Source organism: Euphorbia lathyris, chromosome 1 (assembly GCF_963576675.1).
Source record: "Euphorbia lathyris chromosome 1, ddEupLath1.1, whole genome shotgun sequence".
Classification (NCBI taxonomy): domain Eukaryota; kingdom Viridiplantae; phylum Streptophyta; class Magnoliopsida; order Malpighiales; family Euphorbiaceae; genus Euphorbia; species Euphorbia lathyris.
In genome coordinates, this window is record NC_088910.1 from 40,223,984 (window position 1) to 40,235,485 (window position 11,502).

Genomic DNA, 11,502 nt, shown 5'->3' on the forward strand with positions numbered 1-11,502 from the left:
AATTTCTATTGGTGTAATTAATCTAATAAATAAATAAATATCAAATATCAAATTCCGTTTACAAACTAAACCAAACATAATTATTAAATGGTGATTCCAATTCCGATTCCTTATCATTCCGATTCCGATTCCAATTCCGATTCCGAAAGTATAACCAAACACCCCCTAAATTGGAACCCCATAGAACATATTTTTTTAAGAGGAAGGATTTTAGCTAACCATCATCATATAATCATCAAATCCTACTTATTTAGTAAGGGCACATATTTAATTATAGAATTGATTTCTTGAAATTGAAATTACAATATCCTTTTCTGCTCAAAATATAAAATTTTAAAGAAATTGCTTAGAATTTTATATTAATTTATTTAAAGAGCAAGTGCAACTGATCATTAAAAAGTTCCAAACTGCAGAAGTTAATGCCAAAAACCTAGCAATTGATCGGATTGCAGTGAATAAATGGGACTAATTAAGACCCAATGACAAAGAGGAATGAGTTAAATATCAATGGCAATTACAGGGAACTCTAACCCCCCTATCTTTAAACCTAGCCCTACTGTGTCATTTGAACAACAGTTGCATTAGCAGTGTTAAATTAACATTTTTTTTTCTAAATCAAACTCTGTTCTTTTTCACTGAATGACCAGTCTTCCGCTTGTGGCGACTGAAATCTGACACAAATCTGAACGTCTGCCCGCAACCTTCCTCTGCACAGACATAAGGGCGAGCACCTGTGTGAACCCTTATGTGTTCTGTCCTAGCCCATGCCCATTTAAATGTCATCTTGCAGCCCTTCCAGGGGCACTTGAGGGGACGATCATCCAAGTGAACTCGTCGGTGCTGCACCAGATATTTGTGTGAGAAGAACGTCTTTCCACACCCTTTGACTGGACAAATGTTTCTTTTGTGCACAGCAAGTTCTTGCTTTGAGCTAAAACTCATGGTGCACCCTTCAATATCACACTGATATTCTGCATCTTCATACTTATTTCTCACATTCTTTTGGTTAGTCAGAGGCTTCACTGAAGGACTCTTCATCTTCTTCACTTTGTTTTGCAGCTTCTCTTTTGGCTTTGTTTCTGTCTCTGTCGAGGGCTTTGACGGTCTTTTCCTAAGGCGTGTGCTTGGTCCACCTTCCAGCTCCTCTTCAACATGCAACTCAAACCGTCTAGCATTATGCTCATTTTTACAACTCCGAAGCCGAGGAGTCTCTTGCTTCATTTGTTTCTCATGTTTGATTGCTTGGGGAGTAACTTTCTTATTCAACTGGGGTTTTGCTCGTTTCACACGCCGAGGAGTTTCTCGTTTCATTTTGGGAAGGATTTTGCGCTGCTTGCTTCTGAGATTCCTCAATTGCTGCTTACTAGAATCATCTTCCACCAAATCTTCAGAAACTGCATCTTCCATCTCAATAAGTTTGGCCTGCTTGCCTCTAGGAAGCTTCCCTGAATGCCAGTGAGTTTCTTCCTCCTGCAAGTCATCTGATACATCTTCCCTCTCAATAAATTGACCATTCTTGCCTCTAGGTGTCTTTCGTGTCTGCCAGTGAGTATCATCCTCCTGCATATTATCCGAAACATCATCCTCCTCATTAGATGTACCAGGCAGGCGTCGAGAGCTCTTTGTCTGCTGCCAATGATTATCCTCCTCCTGCAAATCGTCTGATAAATTTTCTCTCTCAATACATTTGGGATGCTTCATTCTGGGAGTCTTCTTAGGTGTCCATTGAGCATCATCATCTTGCAAATCATTTAATATATATTCACTTTCTAAATATTTGGCCCTCTTGCTCCTAGGAATCCTCAAGTGCTTCAGACAAGCATCATCCTCGGGCAATTCATCTGAAACTGCATCCTCACTCTCAACAAATTTAGTCCTTTTGCTTCTAGGAACCCTTGGCTGACTCTGAATATTGCTCTCCAGCAAATCATCTGAAATTGCATCTTCCCTCTCAATAAATTTGGACTGCTTACCTTTAACAGTCCTTAAGCGAGGCCAATGAATGTTTTCCAGATAGTCATCGGAAACCTCACCCTCCCTGTCCATAAATTTATCTTGCCTGCTCTTACGAGATCCTGTGTGCTGCTGGTATGTACTTTCCTCCAGCATATCATCTGAAACTTCATCTTCCCTCTCGATATATTTGGCTTGGCTACATCTAGAAATCCTCCTAGTGTGCTGAAGAGAACTATGTTGCACTGAATCATCAGAATTTGCATCATCCTTCTCATCATATGCAGCTCGTTTGCTTCTACCAACCCTCTCCAGAGAACTCTGCTCAAGTGAATCATCTGAAACTGGTTCAAAAAACTTGCTTTGCGTCCTTCTAGGAAAACTTCTATGTCGATCAAGAACATCCCCTTCCAGTGAATCATCTGAAATTTCATTTTCTCTTCTAAAATATTTGACTTGCTTACTTTTAGTTCTAGAAAATCTGGTTTGCTGCTTTTGAGAATTGTTGTTCATCAAAGAATAAGAAACATCATTGTCACTCTCAATATATTTGGCCGGTTTGCTTCTAAGCAATCTTCCAGTCCGCTGATGAGAGTTTCCTCCCAGGGAATTATCTGAAGCATCATCTCTCTCAACAGCTCTCCCCAGTTTGCTTCCAAGACTTCTACCATCCTGCTGATGAGAACTATCCTTCAAAGAATCACATGAAACTTCTCTGCCAATATGCTTTCTTTGCTTCCTACTATAAACTCGTATATGCTGCTTATGAGACACGCCCTCTTCTGAATCCTCTGAAACTGCATCTCCTGACACCAGACATTTGACTTTTTTTACTGGCCCATTAATCATTGTCTTTTTCCTCTTCCTCCCAGATTTTGTTGCAGTCAAGGCGGCTTTAGTATTACAGATATTTTTTGGTTTCCTTTCAAACTTCTCATATGGTACAATCCAACCATTGCAGCTTCTATCTTGTTCATGTTCATAATCTTGGTCCTCAGAATCCCGTTTTGTCAGGAAAGGATGAACTTGATTTGACATCCAAACTTTCCCACACCATCTCCCTGCCACCACTTTTCTTTGCCTGCCAGACCTCCTGCCGTAAACATTAAACTTTGGAGGCGAGCTAGCTGGAGATGTACAACCAAAAGCATTGTATATAACACAGTTGTATGGCATCTGCTTACTATAAAGGGAAGAGCGGCTAAGATTGGCACTGTAAAAGAGATTAATCCCCAACTTCACAGCCCAGTCTCCATTTCCTGGTATTGCTTCCTCACCATCCAAAGCTGATTGAATATTGTCCTCGTCCTCTTTGGTGGCGTCCCTGAAAGTGACATCGTTCCAGAGATAATCAATTCCCAGTTCTTCTGATGCTAACTTTGCCTCAGCTTCTATCTTGGGATACTCTGCAAATGTTTTTGTAGAAATTACAAGGAAGTAGATAGACTATAATGTGCCTATATATGTGATAAAATTAATATGAATGAATCTAAAAATACGGGAAGGTTTTGGTATAGGAAAACAGAACATGGAAGAAGCAGGGAAATGACCCGTCCATGGTATGAACAGATGGGGTAGATTATCATAAATATCGCACCTGGATGACAGAGAAGCAATATATGAACTCCTCCTATTCGGGAAAATCGCTGTTCCACTTCCACAGCATGCTCAAGACAGAACACATGCACACGAGAAGAATCTTCATCAGATCTTTGGGAAAACGACATGCGTGTATTATCTCTTAGTACAATTCCTCTGTTGAACTTTGTTAATTCAGTATCATGAACAACCGAGGAACAATTTGAAGTTATATGTGGCATTGACATTACATCTCTACACATATTTTCGGAACCATTCAATTCCAAAGAAGTCGGACTCTGAGTTTCAAACTCGGCAGAACCAAGTTTTCTAACACTTCCATCCTTGAAATTGCCAGTTCCATGTCCATGTTCTACATGGCAATCAACAGTTTGAAGAGGAAATTTATCTCCATCCTCAAGCCTTGATGTAAACCAAGTATGACTGGCAGTTTCACTATTATAGAACTCTTGCTTGGAAGGAAAAGCAGTATTCAAAGCCTGATATTGAATTTCTGCTGAACAGTTTGTCATGTGTGATGCAACTGGTTCAACCATCTCATCCTCAGAGTCAGATGAATTTGCATAATTCGAAGCTAATAGAGCAAGAGCAGAAGTGTCTCCCTGTGATTTTGTGTTTGAAGACCCTTCCTTCTGATCTGCATTTTGAGTTTCATAATCAATAGTCTTAACAGGAACATCATACAAACCATCCGCAGTATTCTTTTCCACCAATCCTGTATATTAAGAAAGAAAGGGAACACATTTCAGAACAACACCTTCAGAAGGAACCAGCCTAAAGACGGTCTATAAAACAGAGAAGCATAAATGGTAAGTAAATAAATAAATAAATAAAAAGCCTCTAGTCAGTTGCAAGATTACACAATATGCAAGTTAAATTGAAACTTTATCTGATCAAAGAGCTACATTGATACAAGCATGAAATTCTAAAGCACAATAAGAGGCATGATTCAAGGCTAGAGCCATGCACCACCAATATACCACAGTGACAAAAACAACTGATTTCCCCTGCATACACAGGGAAACGAATATTACTCTGACATGCATAAAAGATGTTTCTTATCCATTTATCACCCATTAGAGATTCTACAAATGAATTTTTCCCATTATCTGCTTCTAGTTGGACAAGACAATTTCAACTAACACTATTAGAGCCACCACCTCTTACAGGGTACATACAGAGACAATTAGAGGTACCAAAGAAAACTATTTTCACACTAAAGAAGTACAGAGGGGTTCATAAGTATACAAAAAGTATCTCCAACCTATATAGATACCCCCCACCTTCAAGATCCTTCCTTAACCAGGAATGTTCAACCATAGCACATTTCTTACAGATTAACAGCCAATCCATGAAATGCATTACCATGCAATGAAAAACATGCGTTATAAATTCAGTCCTCGTGGTAGAGATCAATACTGTTGTCAACAGAATGTATATAATCACAAACTTGCCTTTGACCTATATTTATATCATGCATGAAACGCAAATGATACAGTAAGAAGACAATTTAGGACATACTTGAAAAGGGATTCTGATCCGAAGTATTTATGCTGCCATTGGCTAACGAAAACCCATCATTAATCACTCCAGAACCAACAATCCAGTCATTAAAGAAGCTACAATCAGCAGACATGAGGTATCTAGCAGCTGCTTCTCTTGGTTGAACAATAGCAATGCAATCAAAGCTCAAAATTCCACAAGTTGCACATGAAAACAGTCTCTGATCGGATAGCTTCTCACCATGCACATTACCCTCATTGTCAGTGCTAGAGTCCATACTTTGTGTGGGGTCAATTCCATTCAACAAGGAAAACCTGCTTCTTTCACATAGAGAAACAAACTTTCCTTTCATTGAAAAGAGGCCTTTTACTTCACTGGTTTCCTGGTTCCTATCTGGCAAGGTTTCATAAGGAACTGAACTTTCTGAAGACTTCATGATTCCCTTGTTCCTGCATAACCCTGAAGAGGAGCTGACTCTTAACTGTGATCCAACTCGCAGATTTGAACAAACAGAAATGTCTGAAGAACTTCGAGGAAGAAGTACAACTGAAGATCCCTTTCCAAGTTTGTGAAGCAGGTCATTATTGTGAACTACATTTTCAACAAATAATTGTTTAACCAGGGTATCTCCTTCGCCTTTTTGCTTATCTTTTAGTCTAGAGCTCCGTGGTTTAGTACCAATGCTTACAGGTATTCTGCAAAAAGAAGATGAGAAATATGAGTTACGCTACAATTACAACAGCTAATTTTATGCAGCATACATCACACTCATTCCAATCATAACATTAACTTTTGGAAACACTGTTCACATATCATAGAAATTGTCCACCCTGGATTTCTAATTTCTAATAATTCTTGGAGGTACAGAATTATATGTTAATAAAGAAATGGAAGGCAACAAGAAAATTAATTATGACAATTGTCTCTTGAGTAAACAAAATTTTCCATGAATGTAGAATCAAGTCAGTTGCTGTTTGAAATCTTCCCAGCAGCTTATGATTGACCACTTCGACCCAATCAAAGTTGCCAATATTAGATAAATAATCACTGAATCATGTCCAGCTATTACAGAACTCTGTAATAGGAAAAAGCAATATTTCTTTGGAAGAGTATCAGGAAATGGTTGAAAAGAATAAGTTGCTACTTCAGCAACCAAAAGAAAGGCTATTCAAAATGCATACCTTGTACATAGTTCAAGTGCAAGATCATAAAGTAACTGGAAATGAGACACCATTGGTGGATAATTAATGGAAGCTCTTCGAATAGCAGCATCTTTAGCAATCTTTAGCCATTCTGGAGTAGCAATGTTAGCTGCCTCCCCACAATTAAATCCTATATTTAAAAATTATGAATGCCCACATTAACCAAAAGGAAAAACAGCTAAAAAAGAAGACAGAGCAATTGCTTCTAAATACAAGTATACTAAACTGTAATGTAAAGCTTACCATGACTAAAGCCTGAATGGTAGGCTCTTGGGAAAGTGACAACAAACTCCCCAGCATTTTGCACTAACCTGATTCAGATGTAACTAAAGAGTTGATAAATATGCAGATGAGCTCAAGTCAGATTGAAATTATTGGTTTATACAAATTACAACTATTCTAAGATCAGTTTTAAATTTCAATTCCCAACTTTATGTTTGCTGAAAGGAATAGAGGTTGTAACTTGTAATAATTGTTTTTTGGTCTTAAATGGTTCCTTTCAAATGACTAATCATCAACAGTAGTGTTCACCTGAACCTTGAATTACCAAAACCATTAGATCTAGGCTTATTAAATCTAAGCCTTAGGATGCTTTGAATCTCCTCCATAGGATTCTAATAAGTCTTAGATCTAATGGTGAATTCATTTGGTCATTCAAGGTACAGGTGAACACTACTGAAAACAAGGATAACCACTATGATATCACTAAGAATGTTATCAAAATTAATCTGTAGATACATAGCTTCCTACACCCAAAGATTCATAGACAAACTCCAAACAGAGTGAAACATTAGCAAGTTAAATACTTGAACATGGTACACTATAGAGATTGAAAGGGCACCTGCAGCATGGTACTCCAGCACTAATAAAAACTTCAGGTGACATAACGGTGGTCTTCTCACCAAGAACAGAAAATGTAACTGGAAGAAAGCAAATGGAAGATGATTGCGTTAATTCACATGTATTTATAAGCATAAAGTGAATTTGCAATTCAGTTAAACCAGAATAATATCACTTTTCACTCTCCAAGTTAGATTATGCAGTAAGAGCACCAAATCCCACCATGTTGTACAATAGTCATCTAATCAAGTCACATTAGTTACTCGAAACATTCTCAACTCTACAATTTTGCAAGAATCACACTATTATCTCAGTCATCAAATTAATTAACTGGTGTTAATCATAGCTGCATTTTTGGCAATGCCTTTCCATATGACTCAATATTAGCAGCATAGACCAAACATGAACATGAGTAAAAGCAGAGGAGCCTAATTTAGATAGTTCCCTAATTATTCTAATATAAGAAGCAAATTAGAAAATGGTTTTGCACAATAAGAACTCACCAAGAGGATTTATCTCTCCTCCATATCCATGAACCCGAACAACATCCTCAAAAGCAACCGCAGCCTCTCTAGGCACACCATACCAAGTCTTCCCTGCCCCCATATGCAAGTAGTTCAAGCTGTGTAAATCATGATCCTCCACATGCCAAGCAAACCAACTAAACATCATAGCTATATACAACATAGGTGAAGTAACCCCTGGGATCTCCTCCTTCATAAACCTCAACAATGACCCTTTTGCCCTCGAAACTCCCCTCATATTCCACTCAGTTTCCCCCACAGTAACCCCCTCACCCATTTCCTTCCCTCCACTCTTCCTCGGCGAGAAAGCAGAGCCCGGCATATCATTAGCATACTCAACAGAGAAAGGCTTATCAACAGTAGCTTTCCAGTAGAGGGTTTCCACCTCTAAAGGAGAAAGAGATACCTTCTTGGAGCACTTCCTAATATAGGTCTTCTCAAAGGCCCTAGCTTTAGCTTCGAACTCTTGAAAAGTGTAGTCATCCCCACTCTGCCACACGGGCTTTTTCACCGGGCGGGGCTTCCGGGGGCAGAATCCGATCTGCTGCTGGCGTGTAGTGAATGTGGGTTTTGATTTGGAAGCAGAACGAGCAGCAAGGGAACGGTTAAGGTTAGCAATTGCGGTTTTCTTAGGAGCGGAAAGGACAGGAGGAACAATTTTACAAATACCATAGTTAGCAGCTTCCTTCTCGATTTTGAAAATGTATGCAATTGGATCTTGGAATTCTGCTAGTGTAGGATGATACTCTGGTGCTAATGGTAGGTTTTTGAGCCACTGAGAAACGTCTTGCTGTGATGATGATGATGCAGGCTCAGAAATTAACCCACCAGAAGCAGCCATGAAAGAACAGAGAATATAAATTGGGTAATTTTGGATTAGAAAGGTTGTTTCTTCTTTATTTCTTTCTCATAGGAAGTCCATTGTTGGACTTGGAAGAGAGAGAAACAGAGGAGGAGAGAGAAGCTCTGATCAGATTCTTTGCTTCATTTCCCCTTTTTAATTTTCCTTTATAAAAAAAGGGGAAAGAGAAGAATACTTAAATATATGTGTAATGGGTTTGGGTTGGGTTGCTCTGTTTTTTTCTTTTTACAGAGTGGTGAAAATGGAAGGAAAGGGCAGAGGGTGAGTGAGGGTGTTAAATTGAAGCAGGGCAGGGGTGAGTTTTTTTTTTTTTTATTCTCGTTTCTGGGTTTGATTTTGGTTATTTAAATGACATCTGTTTTCTTCTTAATTACTCTTTCTGCCATTCCTCTTTTATCCTAAACTTTGACCTTCTTCTTTTCTTTTCTTCACTCGCATTTACTTGCAAGAGTCAATAGCCTTTTACGTTGGTTACTTTCCTTTTTCTACGTATATAAAATACGTTGGTGATTTTCTTTTTCGTTATATAGTATTTTTTATTGGTGTTAAAAAATAAATATATATAAATATTACATTGATGGTGTAATAAAATTTCTTATTAATATTTGTTTAGATATTTTTGTTAAATAAAAGTTTTGTATATAATTTCTATGAAGTTTTTTTTATATTTTGTTAGAAAATTTGAATAAAATTATATATTAATTTAAATATCAATAAACACTTCCTTTTATGAACAGTTATATCTGTTGTGAACAGTCGTGTCTGTTCATGTATAGTCGTGTTCATTCGTGAAAAGATATATCTTTTCGAATTCTATTTATATAGAATGGATTGTCAAATTCATAAGCTATTAAAAAAATTGTTGAAAAAAAACTTTTTGTATGGTTATATTGTTCTTGTTTTCCTACTTCGATGATAACGAGTTTACACACAGTTTGAATTCGCTTGCGTAATCTGTTGTATCTTGAGAGACGATCGTCAATAGCGACGCCATCTATCTTAAGAAAACTGTTAATACAGATCTCAAATTTGTCTAACTCTTTCTTTTTAATTTCTAATTGTATTGTTTGTATGTTTTTCTGTATTCGATTTGTTTTTTGGTTAATAACATCTAACATATTTATCTAGGATTAGTGTAAAGCATCCTTGTACTACATTACACATCTTGGAAGTCCAACCTAGATAAGGATTTTTAGAGAAGCGATGTACATATAGCAACTTTTTTATTTTGATCAGGACAGTAGTTTATGAATAGATGTGAAATCTTAGAACTCATTAAATGCTAAGGTACATTGATTTTACTTCTTTTTTTTTTAAAGACATTTGCGATTTAGACATTGAAAAGTCCTCTATTCATTAGACATATTCATGAGTTTGGCCGGACCGGACTTAGGCTGGATCTAATCAGTTTTGACACATAATTAGCTTGTTAAAATGGAAACCCAATTCGACCCATATTATATTTACCTCGGACTCGGGTTGGACTAGGGACACTATAAAAACTAATTTTCAAGCCTGGTTCGACCCCAGTCCGGGTAACTAATATTTCCTTTAGGCCTTGTTTGGATTGGGATATTTTAAAGTAAGGTAGGGTAAGGTAAGTGAAGTGAATGAAATAATTTGTTGTGTTTGGATAGTAGGTAAGGTAAGTGATGGTTTAATAATGTAATTGTGTTTGGTTTGATGGTAAGGTAAAGTAAGGTAAGGTAAGTTATATACAAAATTACTTTTATATCCATACAATATCTTATTTTAAAATAAAATATAGAGGGTAATTTTGGAAAAGAAAAATATGTCACTTCCCTACCCTCCAATTTGGAGTGTAAAGAAAATCAGCCAAATTTCACCTCACGTACCCTCACTTACTATTACATTCAATTACACCTCAAAACAAACAAGATTAGCTACCCTCACTTACTTTAAAATACCTCCGTCCAAACAATGCATTAATGTATTTATTCACATTATCAATTCTCTAGTAAATAAATATCTCATTAGTAAAACATTTTCAGTACTGATTTAATTACTAAGTATATTTGTACAGTACTTTGCACAAATAAAATTCAATAGGTACTATACTGACTACAAAGAGATTTATTATTGTTGTTTTGTGCTTTTTTTTTATGTTTTTATGGTCTTTTTTTTCTCTCTGTAGCCGTTTTAGTCTCTTTGTTAATCTTATAAGAATTGATTTCTTACTGTTGTTGTATTTATTGCGTTTTAATATAATGAAGTTATAAGCATTTTCATAAAAAAAAAGATTTTTTTTTTTACTTTCTTATTGAAAATGGATCAAATACCTATTAAATTCAAGTTTTTTCTTCTTCAAATATATCGAATTGAAGTTTAATTAACGATCTCCTTTTAATTAAACCCTTAAGTTATCTATAATATAAATAATACTAATATAAGACCGGATAGAGAATCGGGTTGAACTCAGACTTTAGGATAAATCTCAAACCCAACTCGTTTTATGTAAGGGTACATACAGGCTCGGGTCGAGTGAGGCTTAATATCAAATTAATAATCAAATCTAAACTCAACCCACGAAAGGCGGTTTTGAGCAGGCCACCAGATCCATGAACATGTCTACCACTCGCCACTCGCGTCTCTCTTGTTTTGTAGGAAGTAATCAGACTTGAAGGCAGGACGAGATATCCAACCATCGGAAATCTACCATATTTATCATTAGCGTGGTGAGCGTGGAGCTGAAAATAACCATGACTTCATCAGCTCCTGAAACGGCGACGATTGGTAGTGGATCTGGAAAAGGTCACTAACTAGACCATCAGTAATGAACACAGTCATCACGCTAGTAGAGTCCATTGACAAATTCCTACAAGGGTTGCTTCTCACATGAAACAATGTGAATTCACAATTTTCACCAAAATAGACTCCCAACTAGGAAGAACAAATGAACCTCCATATATACCTATGAGTATTATGGTTGGCTATCGGAGATCCATTGTGGCTTGTGATTAGTTGGTACGGGTGAATTACCATAAAGTTCTGCTAACTT

General features: G+C 36.9%; 1 protein-coding gene across 1 annotated transcript; it reads right to left on the reverse strand.

Moving 5' to 3' along the window:
* Nucleotides 1-416: 416 nt before the first annotated feature.
* Nucleotides 417-8,684, reverse strand: LOC136229255 (lysine-specific demethylase REF6). The gene is made up of 7 exons (XM_066017911.1): nt 7,601-8,684; nt 7,099-7,177; nt 6,501-6,568; nt 6,237-6,387; nt 5,074-5,750; nt 3,551-4,267; nt 417-3,359 (listed from the first exon to the last, which is right to left on the reverse strand). Exons 1-7 carry the CDS (start codon nt 8,460-8,462, stop codon nt 616-618), a joined length of 5,298 nt encoding a protein of 1,765 aa, XP_065873983.1. The 5' UTR covers nt 8,463-8,684; the 3' UTR covers nt 417-615.
* Nucleotides 8,685-11,502: the final 2,818 nt, after the last annotated feature.

Bases quoted from the DNA above. Each gene is read 5' to 3' on its own strand.
- LOC136229255 (XM_066017911.1), bottom strand. From the start codon at position 8,462: ATGGCTGCTTCTGGTGGGTTAATTTCTGAGCCTGCATCATCATCATCA. The intron at 6,569-7,098 runs GTGCCCTTTCAA...CATCTGAATCAG, and splicing joins GCTGGAGTACCATGCTGCAG to GTTAGTGCAAAATGCTGGGG. The intron at 6,388-6,500 runs GTAAGCTTTACA...TTTTAAATATAG, and splicing joins CCATTCAGGCTTTAGTCATG to GATTTAATTGTGGGGAGGCA.